Raw genomic sequence first — 26,504 nt, 5'->3', positions numbered from 1 at the left:
ATGCTGATTTTAAATATATGAGTTTCATCAAGTTCAGTATTACCCATCATAAGTTACGCGCCTGAGAAAATTTGGCTGATTTTAGAAAAAAGGGAGAAAGACCCCTTAAAAGTTGTAGAACCTTAATGAAAATAACACCATCACATTCAGCGTATAACAGAACACTACTGTAGAGGTTTCAAGCACCTATCTACAAAAATGTGGAATTTTGCATTTTTTGCCAGAAGAAAGATCACAGATGCGTGTTTATTTGTTTTTTTTCCCCAGGGATGATCGTATCGACCCAGTGGTCCCAGAATATCATGGTAGGGTTCATTGGAACGGAAATTAAAAGTTCTAGTGCCCTTTTTAAGTGACCAAAAAATGGAGGGCAACTAGGCCCCCTCCCACGCTCATTTTTTTCCCAAAGTCACCCGATCAAAATTTTCAGCATGGTCGAAAATATGATAACAATATATTTTAGGATGACTTAATCCCCCCATGTCCCCAGGGGGAGGGCTGAAATTTATGAACTTTACTCAATGTTAACATATAGTATTCGTTATTGGGAAGTATACAGACGTTTTCAGGGAGGATTTTTTCTGGTAGGTGGTGGGGGGGGGGGGGGTCGAGGGTTGTATGGGATGATCTTTCCATGAAGGAGGTTTTCATGGGAGAAGGGACATTGCTGTGAAGGGGGCGCCGGATTTCCCAGCATTATTAAAGAAAAAGATCAGAAATTAAATAAAAAAAAACAAGTTTTTCAACTGATTTCAACTGATCAACTGATTGTGATTAAGGGGTCATTTTTAAAGAATTGGAAAAAAATTGAACTTTAGCTTAAAGAACAAGGTAGGCCTATTGACTAGGGGGTGAACCCCCTAATATACATGTTAAAAATCTATGAATATAGAAGTTCATTACGTAAGTTAATTCGTAAGTTATGTATATTTATTACTAATGAAAACGTTCGTAAATAAAATTAAACAAGTTTCTAGAAAGTTAGCCAAATAAAAGTAAAATTAAGATGCAAATTTTGTTTTAATTATTCATGTACGGTGAGCCAAAATCAAAACCTGCATTAATTCAAAAACGTTCAAAAATTAAATAAAAAAACAAGTTTTTTTTAACTGAAAGTAAGGAACGACGTTAAAATTTCAAACGAACAGAAATTATTCCGTATATGAAGGGGGCTGTCCCCTCCTCAACGCCTCACTCTTTACGCTAAAGTTTGACTTTCTCACAACTCTATTTTTTTAAACAATAAAAAAAACTTTAGCGTAAAGAGCGAGGCGTTGAGGAGAGGACAGCCCCCTTCATATACGGAATAATTTCTGTTCGTTTTAAGTTTTAACGTCGTTCCTTACTTTCAGTTAAAAAAACTTGTTTTTTTTGTTTAGTCTATCCAAAAGACAGACTATAGGCTACACATATGGTTTAGAAGAATCCAAATATATGTATCGATTGGTCTATTCAAAATGGGTCTATCTTTATTTCTGACCAAGTTTTAAATTTTTCCAAAAGAGTGTAGAAAAGAGTGTAAGTCTTTTATCTTCTAAGCAACAAACAATCCAGCAATTAGGGTAGTTCCAGTGAATTCAGATCAAAAAGTTAACTAGGAATCAGTCTTTAAAATTTCAAGTTTGTTAATTCTGATTACTGAGAAAGATTTTTTCATTGTGCATTTTCATTTTACTCTCCGGTAAAAATTAGGAAAAGTGGACTTAGGACCTTTTTGCAAAACGCCTCGGAAGTTTCCTTCGCTTTTTGCAGTTATCACTGTTTTTGGGCCAATCAGTATTGTGGTAAAGTGGGAACCGCAAGGGAGGGGTAAGTCTATACAGTGACTAATGCCATGGTAGCGTTTTAACTTATGATTAGCCTGACTAACTATGCGAGACGTTCCTACTGGGCATGTATGAGAATTTCAGCATAAATATTGATTACTTTTAATGAACTCGAACAACACGGTACAAAGTCAGAGTCTATACAAACTCGATGCTGGGACTATTGTCCCACAGATTTAAAAGCACAAGATACAATTCAACACTATAAGAAATTACGACACTCACAATTCTCAAATCAATCCTAAAATTTGCAATGACCAGAGGTCAAACGTGTAAAAAGGAGATAAGGAACCTTTGTTACAATAAACAGTAGCTTTCATATTAGATAGATAAATTGTATTTCATACAAATATAAACAACACAAATAATTAAATAAAGCCAACAGGGAGCTGAACTCGAAAGGAAGGCTAACAATTATTACAATGAGTTTAAGTACACCATAAATAAAGATAAAGAAGATAAACCGAAAAACATCATAACACATAGAAGGAGAAGGACAAAGGAGGCTACCCCAGCACGGCAAAATCTAAAAATAATGCTAAGAAACAAATTATCAAGAAGAATCACCCCGTCATCAAAGGTTAATAATATATTCTACTAATCTAGTCTTTAAAAGTGATCGGCTATTAAGATTTTTAAATTTCCTATTTAATTTTAGCCTATTTGCATATGATGGCCTTATCACACGCATCTGGGCCACACTTGAGCTAAGCAAGGATATGACTATTTCCCAGTTTCCTCCAAGCCAACACATATTCCGGGTTACTACAGATCTGTGGTTCTTTTACGGTTTATTTCCAAACTTTTATATTAATAAAAAGCGGTAATTCATAAACTCACAATTTGTATTTTTGCGTCTTAATATTTTATCGACTTCCGGCTTAATTAGTCAGCCTACTGTAGTACGAGTTTAACATATTTTGAGTCTGTCTAGGTATTTCACGGGAGAGAAGACATAGTCGAGCGTGTTAAGTGTTACGTTACTGGTTCATCTGGTTTTCCATTGGTGCTTTACGGCTCTGGTGGATGCGGAAAAACTTCTCTTCTGGCTAAATCAGCAAGTCTGATTTTTGATTGGCTTGGAATACAAAAACCCTCCCGTAGGGAGAGCTATCCAAACGTACCAGAAGAAGATCAACAACGAGAGGAAGAAAAAAGTGATTTCGAGAGTGATAAAGATGTAACTACTGCAAATCAAAGTTCTGCATCAGGTATTAACTTTTTAATCGTAAGATATGATTGACAACATTGAACGATTTAAATGAGTTTAGATTTTAAAAAAAGCAAAAAAATAATATGGTGATGTCATGGGAGGCTGATTCTGTTCCAAATTTGTAGCTCAAAATTGATCGTTCGTTCAAATTTTGCTCTTATTGCTGAAATACAGGTAATATTGGTTGTGTATCTTTTTTATACTTTAAAGAGACCCCCCCCCCAAAAAAAAAGATGCGCCTTAGCTATCAACTTGTTGTCTGCGGCTATACATCGGTTCATACACAATTTAATCCCAAGATTTTTAAATCAAGAGAGGGGCAATACAGAGCTCAGCCAGGAGCCACACTTTAGTTATAAGTAATCGGTTAGGTTCTTGTCAATGATTAAATAAAAAATAAGTTTTTTTCTACTGAAAATAAGGAGTAAAATTAAAACTTAAGGCGAAAAGAAATTATTTCGCATATGAGGGAGGATGCCAAACTATATAATGTGCCAATCACATCATTTACATTCATGTAAATCCCAGTTCCTTGCTGAGGTTGTAAACATCAGAGTTATGTTTACCAGAAAATGATCCAGATGCAGTTAATCTTTCAACTTTAAATGATCTCAAACAAGAAATTATTAAAGAGTAAATCCCATACAATCTGAAATTAAGCAAAGATATTAATAAGTAGAATAAAATGTACCAATCACCTTTCAACATATTGACTAGAGTTGATGACAAAGGACTAATAGTAAAAAATAGTTAAAAAGTAACAAAAAGAAGATATTAATGCAGAAAATAAAAGAATTAGAAACAGTGCAAACCCGAAATACGGTGCAAATGCAGTTAACCTTTCAATGTTATTGGTATACTCGAAATGTTTTATGCAGTATATCTGATCATTTAGAAAATCTCGAAAATGTTTAAATAAATATACTTGAAAAATATCCCGATGAAGCATTTCAAAAGAAAATGAAAGGAAGGTTCAAACAAAATAAGTAATATTAGATTTTTATTTATAAAAATAAGTTTCTAATAAATGGAAGAGTATACAATCTATTTATAATAATTTCAAAAACAAAAAAATGAAACGTGTTTCGATGCAAAACAAAAATGTAAAGTGCGAGTAACGCATACGAAAAAGAATGAACACGAACCTGTTAAATTATTACTTCATAAAAGACAGGTGACAAAGATTGAAAAATATAAAAATGAAAATAAAGGATATGATACTGATTTATTGTACAAACAACTACATTAAAGCCTTCTCCCGTAAAATACTCCTCCCACCTACTCGGAGAGTACCCCCGGAAAATTCAATCATCGCTGAAAATCCTCTGGGGAGATTTCTTGAGGATGTTTTCAAATCATGTCGTGAATTCCCCTCCTTGGAATTTTTTCCCCGGAAATGTAACCACCTCCAGTGTATCATTTTATGTCGAAATTCAAGTCATACCTCTTGATTTTTTCTGAAAACTTTACAGAATAACCAGTTTTTCAACTGGTAGCCTCTCGATTTATAGGCCAACGCTCTACAACAAGGCGATGAGCTATTATAGGCTACATAACAATTGCGAATACTGTGTGTGAACAAGATGGACAAATTCCAAAAATTACAGCGCTTTCCTAAGGGGCTATGGGGACCTTGTTATCTCCAAAGGTATGTTTATTGAACCAAACAGCTATTCTGAACAAAATGGTTGTCTCAAAAGTTTGATCGGAGGATCTCGGGGGAGTTGGGCAGGGAAAGGGGAGCTAATTGCCCTCCAACCTTTTTAGTGACTTAAAAAGTGCACTAGAACTTTTAATTTCTGTTTGAATGAGTATCTGCCGATCTTCTAGGGCCACTGGTTCGATATGATTCCCCTCATAACGAATATTGCGTGACTTCAGCCCTTTTCCAAGGGACTTTGGAGGGTCATATCATCACCAAAATCATAGTTGGACCTTTGAACTATGCTAAAAGAATTAGCTACCTGAACGTTTTGTTTGGGCGACTTTGGGGGAGGGGGGCACGGGTGGAAGGGGGCTAGCTATCCCCAATCTTTATATTCAAATATTAGGGAACTAGAGCTTTTAGTTTCCGTCCAAATGAGCCCTCTTTTGATCATCTAGGACCGTTGGTTTAGGGCAAATTTTCTCGGGCTCTTATCTTTTGATGGGGTTACACTAAACTTAGTAAATGTTATGTATTTGGTTTTAGCATAATAATCCTGTTCTTTGAGCATTTCTGTTGATATAAACATTTTGTTTTTGAGAGATTCGATTACTATTGAGCCGCGTTGCTCCTTACTATAATATCCTTAAAACTGTTTGATTTCGATGAAAAAATTCAATCGTCCCATGTCCTAAAAAAATGAGATTATCTTAATGTAATTAATTGCTTTTCCTTTCAGACTCTCAAGTCACAGTTGAAGAAGAAGATAAAAAGTCTACTACAGAATCAATCACCACCAATGCAGTCGATACAAGTGAAATAGATAGCAGGACTGACAGTCTTGCCCCAACAATTTCATCAAGCCCAAAAAAGAAGAAAAATAACAAAAAGTCTAGTTCTAAATCTGTCCGTACTGATTCGCAAGCTACAACTCGAAGCAATAGAAGCTTTGAAAGTAATTTTTCTGTACCAAGAAGAGCGCGCGTTTTGCGAAAAGGCACCCAAGTGTCTGTAAAGCAAATATCCGGTGAGCCTAAACCTGATAAACTAGGAGTTGGTCAAAAGTTAAGCCTTGCAGGTCAGCTTTCAAAGGCCAGCGAAGATGCTAAACAACCTAAGAAACGTGTTAGATTTTCTCACCAGGCTCAAATGATATCGTTGCAGTATTTACAAAAGGTTAGGTCAGATAGTGTTGAAAAGGAAAAGCTGGAAATGATAGCGCGAATACAGCAAGCGGAGGCAAAGAAGGATGACCAGCCGAAACAAATTAAACCTCTGCTTCTTCTAAGATTCTGTGGAACAACTCCTGACAGTAGTGCTTTAGCCCCCATGTTAACATCTCTGTGTCAGCAGGTAAGCCATTTTGATATCAAGTCATTCATTGCAGTAGCCATTCTTTTATTTCATTAAATAAAAAAAACAAGTTTTTTAAACTGAAAGTAAGGAGCGACATTAACACTTAAAACGAACAGAAATTATTCCGTACATGAAAGGGGCTGTCCCCTCCTCAACGCCTCGCTCTTTATTCCGTATATGAAAGGGGCTGTCCCCTCCTCAACGCCTCGCTCTTTACGCTAAAGTTTGACTGTCTCACAATTTTTTTTTTAAACAATAAAAAACTTTAGCGTAAAGAGCGAGGCGTTGAGGAGGGGACAGCCCCTTTCATATACGGAATAAAGAGCGAGGCGTTGAGGAGGGGACAGCCCTTTCATGTACGGAATAATTTCTGTTCGTTTTAAGTTTTAATGTCGCTCCTTACTTTCAGTTTAAAAAACTTGTTTTTTTTATTTAATTTCTGATCGTTTTTTAGTTAATGCAGCTTTTATTTGCATAAAAATTTTACTTTTCTTTTGCTAAATGAATGTCTTTACAAATTAACTTACGTAACTAACTTCTATATTCGTATATTTTTCTTCTGGCAAAAATTCAAAGTTGCAGATTTTTGCAGATATGAGCTTGAAACCTATGTAATAGGGTTTTCTGATACGCTGAATCTGACGTTGTGATTTTCATTAAAATTCTTCCACTTGTAGGGGATGTTTCCCCCTCTTTAAAAAATCGAGTAAATTTCCTCAGGCTTGTTGCCTTTGATGAGTAATACTAAACTTAATAAAATTTATATATTTAGAATCAGCATTATAAACACATTCTTTTGATACATTTATTGACATCAAAATTCCGTTTTTAAAAGTTTCGATTACTATTGAGCCGTATCGCTTGTTTTTTTATTGTTTTTTTTATTACGTATATGTTATTACGTATATGAGGGGGTTCTGCCCTTAGTCAATACCAAGCTCTTTACGTTAAAAGTTAAAAAAAAATTTGATTCACAAACCCCTGAATCACAAAGGCCGTTTAATTAGAATAGATAGCTCTTTTGAAAGCACTAAAAAAAACTGTAGCTTAAAGAGCGAGGTATTGACTTGGAGGAGAACCCCCTCACATACGTTATAATTTCTGTTCGTTTTAAGTTCTAATATTCCTTCTTACATTTCAGTTGAAAAAACTTGGTTTTTTTTTATTTAATTTCTGATCGTTTTTTAAATAATACTTGGAAATCCGGCGCCCCCTTAAGAGAAATGTCCCTTGTCCCAAAGAAACATCCTCCATGGAAATATTCTCCAGACTACCTCCCTCCTCTCGCCCCCCCGCCAGACCAACTCCGTCCGGAACCTGGGTGTATACTTCCCCCTCACCAAGAAATCATGCTGGCACGTCCGGCGCCCCCTTCATGGCGATTTCCCTTCCTCCATGAAAACTTCCTTCATGAACAGATCCTCCAACATAACCCCCGACCCACCCTTCCCTCCCACTAGCAGAAAAAAACCTCCTGAAAACTTCTGTATACTTCCGAATAACCAATACTATATGTTAACATTGGGTAAAGTTCATATCTTTTAGCCCTCCCTCTGGGTACTTCGGGGGATTAAGTCATCCCAAAAGACATATTTATCATATTTTCGACCATGCTGAACAAAATGGCTATCTCAAAATTTTGATCGGGTGACTTTGGTAAAAAAACAAGCGTGGGAGGGGGCCTAGTTGCCCTCCATTTTTTTGGGTCACTTAAAAAGGGCACTAGAACTTTTAATTTCCATTCCAATCAGCCCTCCCACGATATTCTAGGACCAGTGGGTCGATACGATCACCCCTGGGGAAAAAAAAACAAAACGTGATGTTTCTTCTGGCAAAAAATGCAAAATTCCACATTTTTGTAGATACGAGCTTGAAACCTCTACAGTAGGGTTCTCTGATACGCTGAATATGATGGTGTGATTTTCATTAAGGTTCTATAACTTTTAGGGGGTCTTTCCTCCTTTTTTGAAAATCAGCCAAATTTTCTCAGGCACGTAACTTTTGATGGGTAGCTCTAAACTTGATGAAAATTATATATTTGAAATCAGCATTGAAATCTGATTCTTTTGATATATCTATTGGCATCAAAAACCCGTTTTCTAGAGTTTCGGTTACCATTGAGCCGGGTCGCTCCTTACTTACAGTTCGTTACCACGAACTGTTTGATTAAATAAGAAAACAAGTTTTTTTTAACTGAAAGTAAGGAGCGACATTAAAACTCAAAACGAATAGATATTATTCCGTATATGAAAGGGGCTGTCCCCTCCTCAACGCCTCGCTCTTTACGCTAAAGTTTTTTATTGTTTTATAAAATAAAGTTGGGAGACAGAGTCAAACTTCAGCGTAAAGAGCAAGGCGTTGAGGAGGGGACAGCCCCTTTCAAGTAAGTAATAATCTCTGTTCGTTTTAAGTTTTAATGTCGCTCCTTACTTTCAGTTAAAAAAACTTGTTTTTTTTATTTAATTTCTGAATGTTTTTGAATTAATGCAGGTTTTGATTTTGGCTCGCCGTACATGAATAATTAAAACGAAATTTGCATATTAATTTTACTTTTCTTGGTTAAATGGTTTTCCCGAAAGTTGTTTATTTTATGTACGAATGTTTTTATTAGTAATAAATGTATGTAACTTACGAACTAACTTACGTACCAAACTTCTATATTCGTATATTTTTATTATGTAAATTTGGGGTTCGCCCCCTATTCAATACCTCGCTCTTTACGCTAAAGTTGAAATTTTTCTCTATTTTGTTAAGAACGACCCCTTAATCACAAAGGCCGTTAATCAGAATAAATAGCTCTTGTGAAATTACAATAAAAAAAACTTTAGCGTAAAGAGCGAGCTATTGACTAAGGGGCAAACCCAATCATATACGTAATAATTTCTGTTCGTTTCAAGTTTGGAAGTGCTCCTTACTTTCAGTTGAAAAACATGTTTTTTTTTATTTAATTTTTGATCGTGTTTTTTTTTTTTAATAATGCTGGGACATCCGGTGCCCCCTTCATAGCAATGTTCCTTCCCCATGAAAACTTCCATTTTTGCAGATAGGAGATTGAAACCTCTCTGATACGCTGAATCTGATGGTGTAATTTTTATTAAGGTTCTATGACTTTTAGGGGGTCTTTCCCTCTTTTTTCGAAAATAAGGCAAATTTTCTCAGGTGCGTAACTTTTGATGAGTAATACTAAACTTGATGAAATTTATATATTTGAGATAAGCATAAAAATCTGATTCTTTTAATGCATCTATTAGTATCAAAATTCCGTTTTTTAAAGTTTCGGTTACTATAAGCCAGGTCGCTCCTTAGTTACAGTTCGCTGCCACGAACTGTTTGATAGGTGATGTTATATAAATTGAGTGGGTGGACATCCTTAAAAACATATATATAAATATATATATATATATATTATATATATATATATATATATATATATATATATATATATATATATATATATATATATATATATATATATATATATATATATATATATATATATATATATATATATATATATATATATATATATATATATATATATATATATATATATATATATATATATATAGTAACAGGAGCCTGGTACTATAATGTGCGTACTGTTACTTGTAATGTACTTTGTAATGTGTGCTTTTCTTCTTTTAAATGTTACTTAAAAGTATGTTTTTAAGGATGTCCACCCACTCAACTTATATAACATCACCTATCAAACAGTTCGTGGCAGCGAACTGTAACTAAGGAGCGACCTGGCTTATAGTAACCGAAACTCTAAAAAACGGAATTTTGATACTAATAGATGTATTAAAAGAATCAGATTTTTATGTTTATCTCAAATATATAAATTTCATCAAGTTGAGTATTATTTATCAAAAGTTACGCGCCTGAGAAAATTTGCCTTATATTCGAAAAAAGGGGGAAACACCCCCTAAAAGTCATAGAACCTTAATAAAAATTACACCATTCAGATTTCAATTACAGATTTCGGCGTATTTTTCTATTATGCTTCGCTATTCGTCTAGCGATGGCGACATCAGGGTTTGCGAGTTTAAAATGTTCAATTACATGCGAATTCCTATACCACGGAGGTAGACGAAGCAAATACTTCGCAAAACGAAAATACACCGCTCTGATTATATTCTGGTCAGTTTTAGTGAGGAGTTTCCAGAAGGGCGTGGCATATAAAATGTGAGGAAGAGCGATGGCGTTATACAAACTTGCTAGAAGCAGCCGGTTGAATCGGAGTTTGCACGATGCAACTGAAGCGTACGACGCTGAAATTTGTCGTTTAAGCTGTTCGAGAAGAAGTTTTCGGGTGTGACGGATAGGCGAACCTATGGGTAAACCTAGATAAATGAGGTGATTCACTGGCTGGACAGAGCTGGAACCAAGGGCAATGGTAGGAACACAAAAATCAGTTTTCCAATTGAATAGGACGATTTCCAATTTTGAACAGTTGAACTGAAGTCCAACTTTAAGATATTCGGCTTCAAGGATTTTGAAGATATCAATTACCCGCTGAAGGGTTCGACTAAGATTCAGGATGTCGTCCGCGTAACATACCAAAGACAAGTTAGCAGATGACAGAATCAGCGAAGATGGACATTGATCTTGTGCATCAAGGACATAGTTATTGAAAAGGCCAGGAGAGCTGACTGCTCCTTGACGCGCTCCTTTCTTGACTGGAACTAGTCGGGTGCGCGGAATGGGGGTCAAACCCTTGTCAGGAGGTAGTTCAGTCGGATCCGTAATCTGGAATGCAGATTCCTGAGAGAACGAATGACAGCTAGATTCAACCCACGTTTGCCGGCCTTCAGAAGCATCGCAGCATGGATTAGAGAGTCGAATGTACGTCTAATGTCGTGTCCTGTCAAAGAAAGGCTCTCTCCAGAAGATTCGGCATCTATCAAGACATTAGCAACGACTGTTAAGGCATCAGCACATCCAGTTCCTCGCTTGAAGACGAACCGATGCGGAGGAGTGTAGTATACTTTTTCGAGTTCCTGTATAAACAGTAGCTCGAAGAGCTTGCACAGTGACGTAGCTACAGTTATCGGTCGGAATGCTGTACATTGAGTTTCAGATTTTCGCTTCTTAGAAATGGGAGTCAGATCTCCGATGCAGAGAGAGGCAGGAACAATCCCTTGAGAGAAAATCATCTGCATAAGCAGAGAGAGATGTGCCGCGAGAAGTTTACCTCCGTGTTTCAATGGATCGCACTGACTTCGTCAATGTCCGATGAGCCTTTCCATTTGAGTCTACAGATGGCATCTTCAACAGAGCGGGTACTGACGATAAAATCTTCATCGGGATAAGAAGATAGAAACTGATCTAAGGCAGCCTCGTAAGATTGTTCGATGGAGGGGTCAGGAGCTGAGAACTCCGATTCGTAATGGGCATATCATTCATCTTCAGGGATGTCGGCTGGGGATAGTGACGAAGAATTTTTTGCAGAACGAGAGACAAAATTGAAGATCATATTTCTATCTTGTTTCGCACGGGCAGAAAAATGATTGACTAGATTTTTCCGATGCCGAGCCAGGGCCTTAGAAAACTTTCGCTTCGTGAAAATCCGTAGGCTGTTCACAAGACCCATACTCGGACGTCCACACTCTTTCCATACTGAAAACCAAAATTTTTATTGACTACATGAAATGACGAGATCTGGATTTGACGACCACCCGGGAATGATTCCTTTACGAATTTGTTGCAAAGGAACGGCTTGTTTTTCTGTGAAGCGGAGAGCATGGCAGATTTCTGCACAATATATATCTAGACAAATCGAAACCTCTTTTTAAGGTAACTGAAGGGACTTCTGAAGGAGATGAAATGGGACGCTGATTTTATTCAGGACTGAATCTACCGACTCGATGAATAAGGCTTGATCAATTTTCGACCAGTTACGACGGTGTTGAGGTGCTGAAGGAGAAAGAGGTGTGGTTTGGTGATCAGAAGATGACATACCGACAGAGCAAGTTATGGGAAGATGATCAGACAACTGATAATCAAACACAACCTTTACTATATCCGCTCGCAGATCTGACGATACTACAACGTGGTCCAGGTTTGAAGTTCGCGAGGAAGTGTAAACATACGTAATACGAACGATTTATCTAAAACACGCAAGGAATCACTAAACAAGCCCTTAACTAGTGTTGTACGCGGTGACGCTTGAGAATTCAGCTCGGACAGATTACAATTAAAGTCACCGGCTATAATGCAAGGTAAACCTAAGTCTCGAATTTTGTCTATACATGAACCTAGTTTTTCACAAGATAGCGCAAATTTTACGCCCAGACTGGTCATTATTGTAGTCTGTGGGAAGATACACACTAATACACACAGAACAATCCACTCTCTCAGCTAGATAATAATCATTTGCTTCGAAGATACTAGAACGGAGAGCTGATTTCACAAACGTGATAAGTCCACCCGAGGGTCAGCCTCTGTTGTTCAGCTGTCTAGCGGGTACACAACAAGTTGTCATATCCTCAAGCTAAAGTATGTTCAGACCATGTTTAGTAACAAAATGTTCCTGGAGACAAATCACACTAAACTCAGAACGGAGGCTTTCCAGATCCGGAAGTTTATTAATAAAAGCAGCCGTTTATATTCCACGATAAAAGAGTTAGTGACGAGGTCATTAGTCCGAGGGTTTACGGTTTTTCGGGTGCTTCACACTATAGTAAGTATGACCCTGCTTCTTGCAACCAACGCAAAAGGCTGCCTTCTGACACGGGGTATCGGACGTAGATTTGTGATCGGCGGAGCCCTATTTCGAACATAATGAACCGTTCTTACAATCCTTGGCTAGGTGACCGATTGCGTGGCAATTAAAGTAGTGCCGAGGCAAGAACACGAACTCTTCGACTGGGAGGCGTTCATATCCGATTTTCACTGAGACTTTGAGAAAGGTATCGAGGTCATTTCGTGTCGGAAAGTAGACTTTAAATGTTTGAGACTTGTCATACTGTAGGGTTTTATTGCACTTAGGGATTAGCTGTTTAAGAAACTGTTCGTCTAGATCCTCCGGCAATCGCATGATCGCAGCTAAAAAAGCAGGTTCCTTGAGGGACATGTTGATCGACGGTTTCGCACGTTTAGCTGCATCCACCATCTGGCTCGCGGTTTGCTTGGACCGAACCACGAGTTTCCACTCGGTATTAGAGCGGCGTAACTCAGTTATATCGCCGTCTGGACATGGGCACAGTTTGTCGATAAATGCTTTGCGTTCGCTTGGGCATTTTAAGTCTGTTGGAGGGTCTTTGAGTATCACAGAGTAAAGCGGCCTCGGGGGTGCGGTTTGGGACGATTGAGATTTATCTGGCAGGGTGACTGTAGAGCGGCTAGTACTTAGCCTAAATCCATCCAATTTTCTATAGAGTTCATTTACTTTGGACACCACTGTAGTGTGAACTGCCTCACCGATGGCAGGTACTTCACACGGACTAAATATCACAAATTTCGGGATCGGGACATTTTACTTTGCCGCAGAGAGTAGCGACTTGCATATATCAATAATGTTGTCCTCATCTTTGGCATACGAAACCATCCGGCTTTGAATGTCCAACTCGCTGTGAAGGGTCTTTTTAGCTTGCATGATTGTTTCAAGTTTGAAATAGTTTATTGTGCTTTTCAAAATCTAATCGAATTTCACCCCTTCAGTGAGTGAACTGTTCAAAAATTTCAGAACTGGGTTGAATACCAGCTTTTCAGTCATTACTTTCACACAAAAACAGCCAAAGTCCACTGAATCACACAATACTAGGAACAAGGGAAGCGTCGGGACCCGCTCACTAATTCCCTGCAATTTAAGGGTAACTAAATACCGGCAGGTGCATACGGCAGGAACCCTCCCCTCTTCTGCTTATTGCCTAATATATGTTATCAGTATCGCTGCTACGCACAAATAGTACAATCCTCTAAGGTAATTAAATCTTTCTGTCTGAATCTCAGTACTTACTAAGTCGGTAAATACCAAAGGAATTTAAGTTCAAGCAGCAAAAATGTCAATAGCAAGTAAATAAAATAAGCCGATTATAAATATCTGTAGGGAATCGCACAGGTTGAAATCTTACTTTATTAAAAGATTAATATCCAAAAGCAAGGTGTTAACACAACGAACTCTCAATCAAGACTGTCTATATATATATATATATTTATATATATATATATATATATATATATATATATATATATATATATATATATATATATATATATATATATATATATATATATATATATATATATATATATATATATATATATATATATATATATATATATATATATATATATATATATATATATATATATATATATATATATATATATATATATATATATATATATATATATATATATATATATATATATATATATATATATATATATATATATATATATCCACGGAATATATATCCACATGCATATATATTTTTTCGGAAAATTGGTGTCTTTTGATTTTGTAGCCTCCAAAAAAGATCTAGATAAGTCACAAGTTTGAAAAAAACTCTTTAATAACATTAACTGTCCACAAATATTCATATGAGTGACGTCATATTTGTGACCTCAGCTCAAGAGCATGTACACACACAGACACACACACTGTGTGTGTGTCTGTGTGTGTGTACTGCACACTATGTGGGTGTGTGTGTTTTGTGTGTGTTTCTGCGTTTGTGTATGTGTGTGTGTGTGTGACTGACATAAATATTTCTATTTTGCCTCTGAAGTGGTTGTATTGTTTTTAGTGTCTGTGATGCATGCTAAATTACACAAAAAAACACAGCTAATTATAAAGTACCCTGTTTAATGAGTTTATTTACAAAAGGTGTTTCCAGCAGTTCCATAATTCCTAGAGGATAAAACGTAAGGTAACAATTGCTTAAAATTAACAAACTGGACCAACAAATAAGACAAGATCAAGAGGACAACCTTAGTATTGTAAATTCGCAATGAAGGAAAATGAACAATCTAGACCATCAAATGTGACAAGACCAATCCAAGCTGCAATGGCGAAAGGTATTGAAAAATATCTGAAGAACAAGGAAATTTTCGGTTAGAATGCTCGCGGAAACAGCAATTGCAACGAGTCAGAAACAAAAGTGAAGAACAAAGAAATATGCGATTACAAGACATGTCACCCCAAGAATCAGAACGAATCAAGAATGAAATTGATCAATTTAAGCCTTTAAGAACATTCTTATGAGCACAGCTATTTAATCACAATATATATTGTGCAACGGTCTCAGTTAGACCTTGACCGAAAATTCTTTTCGCTACAGGCCAGATGAAGTTGCCAGGAAGGATAATTATAATTTTTGCCCATTTCTTGTAATTATAGTAATATTTATATTTCTTATATTTTAATTATATTCATATATTTGTAATTATTAACAGTAAAGTTTCTTTTTTCAGTATTTATTCGCTTTTGTTAGAGAAGTTATTATTGAATTTTGTTATTTCTTCTCTTCTCTTCTCCTCTTCTAGCCTTTACAGAGCTAGCCATAGCTGTTCTTGCTATCACTAAGATGTCATTTTACGTGTCCTATGAAAAATTTCAGTAAAAACTTTTAAAATTCATCCTAATATTGGTTTATAGTTATTCAATGACATGTATCCTTTTCTGTTTTCCAGATATCGTATAATTATCTTTTACCATTTGAGAACATACCTACAGATCTAGTGCCATTAACCGCGTATTTCAAACAACTACTAACGTTTGCTACTCCAGAAATGCCGATGTATATTTTCTTAGACTCAGTAGACCAGCTCGGAAATTCACAAGATTCAAATAAGCTCACTTGGCTCCCGACAAAGCTGCCAGCGAACGTTAAAGTAAGTTACGATATGTGATATCTACATTACTTTGAGTTTTTTTTTTTTTACTCTTTTAAACACAGTTAAGTTGCCATGGGGAGGGTTTGGTGTGTCCAAGCCCTCTGTCAGCAAAAACGAGAGATCTTGCAGGTTTGTAGTTAAATTTTTTAATATACAACGTTTTTGATCATATGGTTTTAGTTAATTCGTACAGTTTGATTAAGTATCTGACATTTGTGATTATGCGATTACAATGGTAAGTATTTGTCACAGTAAGTACAATAAATGATAAGTATAATGGTAAGCATAATTATAATGGTAAATATAATGATAATTTTTCTTAATGTTTAATCAAAATAAATAAATCCATTAAATTTAAGTTTTAAGTTTAATTTTAAGTTTAAATTAATATCAGCGGTTATACAATATACCATACTTTTGCACAAGGTATAAGAGAAGAATCAATAGTTTTCATTATCAGAAAGGGGAAAATGGTACCTAACCAAATTTTCAAAAACTCCATGAGAGATCTTCAGATAACCTTTTCTACTTCAATGGTGATACTGTCTTCCTTTCTCCCTCCCTCCAATCCATACATATTCTTCCTTTGGAGAATTAAGATTTGATTAAGTATGAAATATATGTGCTGAGAGGGGGAAAAGCTATCCTTTTATTGCAGATAGGGCAGTTTTGGTGGGAAATGTAAGTTTTTAAATATCAAAGTATTGTGATGAAAATTTAAACTTCAGCTCAAAGGCTGGATGAGGGGGAAGAGGTTGAAATTGTCACTAATATTTAGGAAAATATTATTTTACTGTGTAAAGCATATGCGCCTAAATATTCCCTTATTTAGAATTTTTAATACTAGAGTTAAACTTTAGGGTATGGGAAGGGGTGAACATGCAGCTGTCCTCTTTATATTTAAGATAAATATAAATATAATATTGAAAAGAAATAAAATAAAAGAAAAAAGTTTGTTTTTCTTAGCGAAACTAAAAGGTGACATTAAAGGTTAAAAGAAACGTAAATTATCCTATAAATAAGGAGGGTAACCGCCTCCTCAGCCCTCCAAACTTTATGCTATTGTTTGAATTTTTTCGTTTCATTCATAATTTCACTTTTTTTCCCTGTTGGTGTTGGCTTCTGGATTATGAAACAGAAATATTCAAATATTTTTAAGTATTTGTTTAATTATTTTTAATGGTTCACTGTCTTAATTAGAAGGGTAGACGGGTAATAATTTGTTTTATATTATAATTTCATTTCAAGTTATATTCCATAAAGGACTAAACAATTCAAGCTAGAAACTTAAGCTTTTGCAGAATAATTTTGAAGCCATAAGAATGGTTGAAAAATATAGAAATTAAAAAAAGAATTAAAGGAAAAAATATCAAGAAAAGTCGACTTGGAATTATATTGTACGAAAGCTGAAGGCCCGAGCTGCCCACCGTAGTGAACGAAGCGAGCATAGGGAGGTGGCAAAAAGCCCGCAAAATGAGCATTAGCTGACAAATGGACTGAGAAAACTGGGCTTTATTGTTAGGAAAATGTAAATGATATGCACACATTTTATTTGAGAAACCTAGTACAATCGACTCTCGATAATTTGAACTTTTTTCACGGTCCCTTGAAAAACACTTTATAAATTACAAAAACAATAAAAAAACAAAAACACCTCGACAATTTGAATTTGTAACGCTGGAAATTTTTCTTCGTAATACTGTGTAATTATAAGTTGTGCTAGATAATTTTGATAAAGGTGAGAATGTAAAATAACAGTTTTTACCATAATTACGATTGATAAGGCCTGTGAAAATGTCAGTTTTACCACCCTATATAACTGATTTAAGAATGTAGGTTTGCTACGGAAAACGAAGACAGCGTACGGTCATCAGATGGAATTCATCCCCCTAGACACTGAGTGGAACTGTTTCCAAAGTCTGATGAGTTAACCTTTAAGAATTTTGTTCACGTGGATGATGAAATTGCTTTCCATGGTGCTTTAACCGATGCCAAATTGATGACTTTTTAAGATGAGAACAAGGAGGATAAACAAGAAAAGTCACATACTCCAGTTACATCAAGCGGGGCAAGATTATCCATCAACACCTTACGTCCCTACGGTCTCAGAACAGAAACAATTGATAATTTCTTTAAGGCTCTCATCACCATTGAATAGGAATTGGACAATTTAAGATGGGAGTCACTATGAAAAAAAAAATAGTTACAGACTGCTTTGGAAAATAATTTCTTCATACACATAGTTTTTAAGACCCTCCATGTACATATGTGGTTAAGAAGTTAAATATAAGTGTCTATATGTATGTATTTATACACAGATATATATGATATGTATTTTCAACAAAGGACTTGTTTATTCAAAATTCTTCCTTGTTCCTTCTTGATTATTTGCACTCTGGTTGTTTTGAACATCTCGGTAATTTGAACTTTTCCTCTGGTCAATTGGGTTTCTAATTGTCGAGATGCGACTGTATAAATTGTGCAATTAGATATCCATTGCCAACCAATCTTGGCAGATGTAACATCCTTAGTGAAGTTAAAAAGATTGTTTGAGATTAAAAAAAAATTGCTTATATAATCTTTATCAACAAAAATTTAGAATTCCAACAGCTGAAAATCGTTAAAATTGAATATATAAGGCCTTATTGGAATTCTCTTATCTGTATTGAATTTCCAACTTGTTGAGAATCAAAAATAATGGATTTACAAACCCGAATTGAAATTTCAATTTGCTAAAGAATAAACATGTTTATTTTTCAGGTCCTCATTGGATCCAGAATCGTTTGAGTAGTAAATAAGTTTGATTTCAATAAGGCTATAAAAATAACAAATTTGGTGATGAATCATTAACGATGGCAACCCTGATTTACATACAATGAATATAAGTCAAAGATTATATCCATGGCAATCGGAAATATCAAAGGGATTAACGCATCCAAAACCACTCAGGCTACATCTATCTCATTGCAACTAGCTGTATAATCTGCCTGGGACTCTTCTTAATAACCAAGTTCCGACATAAGCCAGAACTGGTCCTTCTCCAGCTCAGAAACATAGGTTTTGAACCATCACCGTGGCTTGTGGAAGCGTCGGATTCTTAACCCTAAGCAAACATACTACAGAAATTATCGTGTGGCGCATGACCTTAAATTTAGATCATTTTTGTATTGTGTTTAATTAGGAATCACAAGAAACCATTGTTTGTCCTTTATAAATAGACTGTAACTATTTCATAAGTAATACGACATTTGAAAATTCGTGTAATATTTTTCTATGGTTCCAAAATATTAATTATATGCTAGAAATGCTTGTACACAATTATGTGTTGTACATTTTGTTGACAAGCAGATTCAAGCGATTTCAAAGTAAATATTATATTTAGCTTACCCTTTTTTCTGTTATAATTTCAATATTTGATTTGAATTTCTACGAACATATTACTTAAATGCCACCATAGTCAAATTTAATATGATATTCAAGGAATTTCTACTACTGAAATTAAAATCATTTTGATTAATAAAACCTATTCACGTTGAAAATTACATTTTCTTTATTGAAAAGTATATAAACCTTAATAATTTTAATATCTTGTTGGACTTCAAACACGAATCACAGTTTCAACAAAAAAAAATTAAATTTCTTTTGACTGGTTTGAATTCCATCAAAAAGTTTGGTTGGAGATCCATTTTTTTTTACAGTGTAGTAGAAAACCACATTTTTACAAATGTCAATAAAATATTTCTCAATTGTTTTGAAGTCGTAGGATGAGTGGCTAAAATTTTAGGAATGGTAATAAAAAAAGATTCTGGCAGACCGATGCAATAGCAGGGATTTAATTTTGTGTAAGTGGGTGCACTCAGGTCTGCGTTTAAGACAGCATCTGAAGGGAATCATTTCTAGGGTGTCACTTAAAACACAAAATTATTCTATAGAAGGGGTAAAATCTTAGGGTGGGAGGGGTACAAATCCTATTCTAACAATTCCTAAAAATAACAAACATTGGAAAAGCAAGCAAATATATTATATCGAATATTGATTTGTTCAATAACTTCACGTTAAATATATTTTTTCCTTTAGGTTGTAGCGTCATGCTCATACGAGCCAGCTAAGCTCGAACTTTCACGGGATTACCAGTTTCTACGAAGAATAATTGACGCACAAGATAATTTCATTGAAATTAAAGCCCTCGGGTTTGATTTGGCAATTGAGGTAAGTTTATGCCAGTGCTGTTCTTCTGTTTTTCCTTAAGGTTGACCATGGGCACCCATTAGCTGAATTTTAGGGGGGGGGGAGCTCACCTGGTCTAATTGGCCCAATGCTATAGAATTGAAATCTTGAAACAAAAATATAACAATATAAGGCAGCGTCATTCAGCCAGGGTGGGCTGGTGCCCCCTGCCCTCTCTTATGAGCACCCTTGAGGTTGACTCTCGAGAAGTTGACGCAAGCTTTTAAAAGTTTCAGAATACACAATATCATATTTTAGCTGACTTAGAGTTTGAGGGGGTTCTAAGAAGGCTGATTTTCCTCTTCAATCGTTAAAATGTACCTAGACGAATTTAATTTACAAGTGCTGCTTATTTTTTAATTCAGTTTTATTTTCAATAAATGTAGTCTTTACTCACCTAATAAATATGTTAACTCGTCTTATTGATTGTAAATTATATTGTTTATACTTGACAGAACTGGACTCAAGAACGACGGTTCTTCAGCACCATAGCATCTGCTGAAATAGGACTTATTGTCTCTACTCTGATGTATTCAAAGTTATTTCACCATTCTTTTATAGATTATTCGTCGATGGCTAGCAGAGGCTCACCGAGACCTTGTGCAACACCAATGGGAAATAGTGAAAAATGCGATCCGTCATTGCTCTTTGCCAATATTTATCAAGTTGGTTTTTGCAGAGGTTTTCAGGTGGAGGTCTTACACGAAGCTTCAGGATACCCATCTTGCATTAGGAGTAATTGATTCCATCATGATGCTTTTTCAAAAAATTGAAATCCAAGTAAGACCCTTTGTATTTTTTAAGAATAGTCTATTTTTCATGATATTACCTTGACTTTTGGCCATGTCATTTGTGAAGATACGTTTAAGAATATGGTGAATACGACCACATGGTAATAAGAAGATGAGTAACCCCCGTCAGTGTGGTCGAGGCGGCTTCGTAGTGTTTGTTGTGGGTAGTTTGTGTAGCACTTTGTGAACTTAAAATATCAACTGCTGTAAAGTAGCCTGTAGCCACTATTATATGATTGTCGCCTCACCTTCGTGGCACTGCTGCCACTATCTCGTCTGAACAAAGCCTATCGGCGGATACTGCTTTGTGAAATTAAATTAATATGTAAGTCTCGTTGGAAATGCCTTAACTCGAAAATTTTTGTAGGATTAGCTAAATATATTTTATTCTATTAATATTTTGGTTTTAAAATAAGATATTAAGAATTCACATTTGTCTGGAAGAAATTTTTAGTCTCTTTTGGGTCATTTTCAGCTGCCTGGATAGAGTGGCGTCGACAACTAGGCTATTAATATATGTCAGGACCGTTATTTTATTGTTTTTTTATTTCTTCTTATGAATATAGTTTATGTATTTGATAGGCTTAGAAGAATTACAATAATCATATAAATCTGTGTCTGTGTGTTCATGCTAATAGTTTTTCGTGTTTTTTTTTTTAATTTGTTTTGTTGCTTAAGTTATCAAATAAAGTTTATTATCTTTTTGAAAGTAAACAGTCCTTAATTGAGCTATACCTTGGTTATGAGTGATATTTAGAACGAGGAGGGAGTGAAGGAAAGTGTGGAAAATAGACTTAGATAAGGAGAGTTTAAAGTAATTTTCCCTCGCATATATTGACTAGGAGTTTTCTTTAATTCAAATTCAAATTCATTTAATTCAAAAACAAGACATAGCTGTCGTGGGCAGAGCCCAAATATGATGTCTCTTAGTCATAATTAGCTAAATAAAGTTGTCTGATAAAACTTCGTCAGGATAAATAAACTAAAGGATAAAAACACTTGAGATTGAGAATAAAACTGTCTGATAAAACTTCGTCAGGATAAAATAAGCTAAACAATAAAAACACTAGAGATCATTTTAATGTTTTACAAAGCTGTGCACAAAGCTTTTACTGTAGCGCATAATGTTACAGTGGACTGGGGTTAGTTTCGGAACCTTCTCAGCCACTTCCCTTGGGGGACGACATCTTATAGGGACAACAGGTGGGGGAAAAAATGATCGGTAGATGGGATGTTGAAGGAGGGAGGAGCCAAATCTTTGGAATAATTTTCCTCGGCGTGAAGAAAGGGATTCAAGTTTAAATTCTTTGAGGTAAAAGGAGTAAGGCAGAGGGGAACCGCCATAAATGATTTGCAGTGATCTCTTCTGAACTCGTTCTATTTTATCAGTTTCATCCTGGGTAAGGGCAAAGTGCCAAACCGGACAAGCATATTCAACTAAGGGGTGGATGAAAGTGCAAAATATTAGTTTCAACTTGTCCTTAGGAACTCGAAATTTTTTCAGTGTTTTTAACATTTTGATTGCGCGGTTATCTTTTTTACAATTGTCTTTGCAGTCTTCCGACATGAGAGGTCAGAAGAAATCACCACACCAAGTAAAGTTATTTTATGGCTTATTAGCTCGGAAGTGATAGGAGGTTCGAAAGATGGTTGAGTATTCCGAAGAAAAGAAAATGTCGTGGCCGAGCATTTGTCTTTATTCACGACCATGTTAAATTCCGCCGCCTCTGAGTTAACTTGATCAATGAAACCAGCGGCATTGCTCTTCGAATCCTTAGATATGATTTCCGTTAAGGACAAGTCGTCAAAGTATTTTCATCTGTCCTCCAGCTCAGCAGCAATTTGCTCTCTATTTGTTAAGAAGCTCTTGATGATTTTAATAATAAAGCCGGGTATATTTTTTCCGCCATTTTTTCTAAAAGGATTTTGTGATCAACAAAGGTCAAATGCTTTTCTGAAATCCATTGCAATTAAATTTATCCATTTTCCATGTTCATCCAGGTGTTTTAAAATAAAATAAATTAAATTAACGAGGTAATGAACTGTCGAACACTTAGGGATGTTACCAAATTGCTTTTGATCAGTTACTTTCAAAAGATATTTTTTCAGCCATGCGGCAACAAAGCTTTCGTATATTCTGCTAAACACTGAGGTAACTGTGATCGGCCGGACACCAGAGAAATCCTTAGCTGCTCCTTTTTTTGGAATGGGTGTAATAAACCCTTTCTTCCATTTCTTTGGAAAATATCAGCAATTAAATTATCATCTGAAGGAGTAGTTAAATTTACTGGAGGATCCTCGGGTGGAAGAGGGGGAAAACGCTGCACAATTGAAGCAAAATTGGCATTTAAATCATTCGCAGTTTTCTCTTTAATCGTGAAATCTAGAAAGAGTGAGTCTGTTTAGAATAGCAACAATGTCCAAACCACTCTCTTACAGACGTATGTTAGGAAAAAATATCAAACAATTTTATTAGGGCGCCTAAGGAACTAATTTCAGACGTATTAGCCAATACAACTTATCATAGGCAGCGCACTAGCGCTGCCTATGAACGATGTGGGCACAATGTGTTGTTTTTTGTTTTTATTTCTCCATACCCGGGCACTTCATATCGAAGGAGTTGTCGTAGAAACTTCGAAAGGGCTCATTCGACTTGAAATTTGAGTGGCTAGTGCCCTTTTTAATAGTCGAAAGTGATTGAAGGGCAACTAGCCCCCCCTCCCACGCCCATCATTCCCTCAAATACATCCAATCAAAATTTTGAGATAACCATTTTGTTCAGTGTAATTGAATTCTTGATAGAAAATGTCCTTTTCACTACGAAACACCTTCAACGTCCTTGGGGAAAAATTATTTATTTACATCTTGACGATGTGTAAGATCAAAGTGGACAAAATGTCCAGTTTATTATTTTTTTTCTTTAAAGAAGTGCCCTTTGTAGGGAGAAAGTCTTTATGGGACTTCAAAAAGAGTCAATTTGATTGGAAATCGAGAGTTCTAGTGCCCTTTTTAATAGTCGAAAGTAATTGGAGGGCAACTAGCCCCCCCCCCCTCAGGCCCATCATTCCCTCAAACACATCCAATCGAAATTTTGAGATAGCCATTTTGTTCAGCGTAGTTGATTTCCAGACAGAAAATGTGTTTTTGAGGAGGACACTCTCCCACAACCCTCAGGGCAAGGGTTTTAAGTTATGCCCTGGGGGTATATAAGGTTTTTATAGAAGGCATTGTCGTAGAAACTTTAAAATAGGCTCATTCGATTGGAAATTCAAAGGGCTAGTGCTCTTTTTAATAGTCGACAGCGATTGACGAGCAGCTAGCCCCCCCCACGCCCATCGTTCCCCCAAATACAACCCATCAAAATTGTGAAATAGCCGTTTGGTTCAGCGTAGTTGATTTCCAGATAGAAAATATGTTTTTGAGGAGGACACTCCCACAACCCTCAGGAAAAGAGTTTTAAGTTGTGCCCTGGGGGTATATAAGGTTTTTAAAGAAGGCGTTGTCGTAGAAACTTCAATAAAAGCTCATTCGACTGGAAATTCAAAGGGCTAGTGCCCTTTTTAATATTCGAAAGTAATTGGAGGGCAACTAGCCCCCCCCATGCCCATTTTACCCCAAAACGCATCCAATCAAAATTTTGAGATAGCCATGTTGTTCAGCGTAGTTGATTTCTAGATAGAAAATTTGTTTTTGAGGAGGAGACTCCCCCACAACCCTCAGAGCAAGGGTTTTAAGTTTTGCCCTGGGGGCATATAAGGTTTTTATAGAAGGAGTTGTCGTAGAAATTTCAAAAAAAGCCTCATTTGATTGGAAATTCAAAGGGCCAGTGTCCTTTTTAATAGTCGAAAGTGATTGGAGGGCAACTACCCCCCCCACGCCCATCTTTCCCCAAAACACATCCAATCAAAATTGTGAGATAGCCATTTTGTTCAACGTATTTGATTTCCAGATAGAAAATATGTTTTTGAGGAGGACACTCCCCCACAACCCTCAGGGCAAGAGTTTTAAGTTATGTCCTGGGGGCATATAAGGTTTTTATATAAGGCATTGTCGTAGAAACTTCAAAACAGGCTTATTCGATTGGAAATTCAAAGGGCTAGTGCTCTTTTTAATAGTCAAAAGTGATTGAAGGGCAACTAGCCCCCCCCCTCCCCCGCCCCTCCTTCCCCCAAACACATCCAATCAAAATTGTAATATAGCCATTTTGTTCAGCGTATTTGATTTGAAGATAGAAAATTTGTTTTTGAGGAGGAGACTCCCCCACAACCCTCAGAGCAAGGGTTTAAAGTTATGCCCTGGGGGCGTATGAGGTTTTTATAGAAGGTGTTGTCGTAGAGACTTCAAAAAAGGCTAATTCGATTGGAAATTCAAAGGGCTAGTGCCCTTTTTAATAGTCAAAATTGATTGAAGGGCAAGAAGCCCCCCCCACGCCCATCATTCCCCCAAAAACATCCAATCAAAATTGTGAGATAGCCATTTTGTTCAACGTATTTGATTTCCAGATAGAAAATAGGTTTTTTTGGAGGACACTCCCCCACAACCCTCAGGGCAAGGATTTTAAGTTATGCCCTGGGGACATATAAAGCTTTTATAGAAGGTGTTGTCATAGAAACTTCAAAAAAGGCTCATTTAATTGGAAATTCAAAGGGCTAGTGCCCTTTTTAATAGTCGAAAATGATTGGAGGGCAACTAGCCCCCCCCCCCACGCCCATCATTCCCCCAAACACATCCAATCAAAATTTTGAGATAGGCATTTTGTCAGCGTAGCTGATTTCCAGATAGAAAATATCTTTTTGAGGAGGACACTCCCCCACAACCCTCGGGGCAAGGGTTTTAAGTTATATCCTGAGGGCAAATATGATCAATGTTGACACAATGCACAGGTTATTATTATTTTTTTCTTTAAAGCAGCGCACTCAAAATAGAAGGGGTCGTCATAGAGACTTCAAAAGGGGTTCGTTCGATTGGGAATCGAGAGTTCTAGTCCACCCCCCTCAAGCCAATCCTTCCCCCAAACACATCCAATTGAAATTTTGAGATAGCCATTTTGTTCAGCGGAGTTGATTTCCAGATAGAAAATGTGTTTTTGAGGAGGACACTCCCCCACAACCCTCAGAGCAAGGGTTTTAAGTTATGCCATTGGGGCATATAAGGTTTTTATAGAACGCGTTCTCGTAGAAACTTCAAAACAGCCTCATTCGATTGGAAATTGAAAGGGCTAGTGCCCTTTTTAATAGTCGAAATTGATTGAAGGGCAACAAGCCCCCCTCCCCCTTTACACCCATCTTTCCCCAAAAAACATCCAATCAAAATTGTGAGATAGCCATTTTGTTCAACGTATTTGATTTCAGGATAGAAAATAGGTTTTTAAGGAGGACACTCCCCCACAACCCTCAGGGCAAGGGTTTTAAGTTACGCCCTGGGGACATATAAGGCTTTTATAAAAGGTACTGTCATAGAAACTTCAAAACAGGCTCATTTAATCGGAAATTCAAAGGGCTAGTGCCCTTTTAATAGTCGAAAATGATTGGAGGGCAACTAGCCCCCCCCCCCCCCACGCCCATCATTCTCCCAAACACATCGAATCAAAATTTTGAGATTAGAAA

The 26,504-nt window shown here is 36.2% G+C and overlaps 1 protein-coding gene and 1 non-coding gene across 2 annotated transcripts in view; one reads left to right on the top strand and one right to left on the bottom strand.

Annotated features, from left to right (window-relative positions):
* Window positions 1–26,504, top strand: part of LOC148949293 (NACHT and WD repeat domain-containing protein 2) — a 293,776-nt gene that overhangs the window by 148,874 nt on the left and 118,398 nt on the right. The window contains exons 8-12 of the mRNA XM_089092914.1: window positions 2,761–3,037; window positions 5,424–6,037; window positions 15,677–15,877; window positions 19,958–20,089; window positions 20,669–20,887. Coding sequence (XP_088949040.1) covers window positions 2,761–3,037; window positions 5,424–6,037; window positions 15,677–15,877; window positions 19,958–20,089; window positions 20,669–20,887 — 1,443 coding nt within the window. The remainder of the gene's footprint in view (window positions 1–2,760; window positions 3,038–5,423; window positions 6,038–15,676; window positions 15,878–19,957; window positions 20,090–20,668; window positions 20,888–26,504) is intronic.
* On the bottom strand, window positions 18,821–19,027 carry LOC148949294 (small nucleolar RNA U3). Its single transcript, XR_016142179.1, has one exon. It is a non-coding gene; the product is annotated as a small nucleolar RNA U3 (small nucleolar RNA).

This window comes from Artemia sp. Qi Xiang Cuo, chromosome 8, assembly GCF_049724085.1.
Source record: "Artemia sp. Qi Xiang Cuo chromosome 8, ASM4972408v1, whole genome shotgun sequence".
Taxonomy (NCBI): Eukaryota; Metazoa; Arthropoda; class Branchiopoda; order Anostraca; family Artemiidae; genus Artemia; species Artemia sp. Qi Xiang Cuo.
This window is presented reverse-complemented; position numbering and strand designations above follow the sequence as displayed.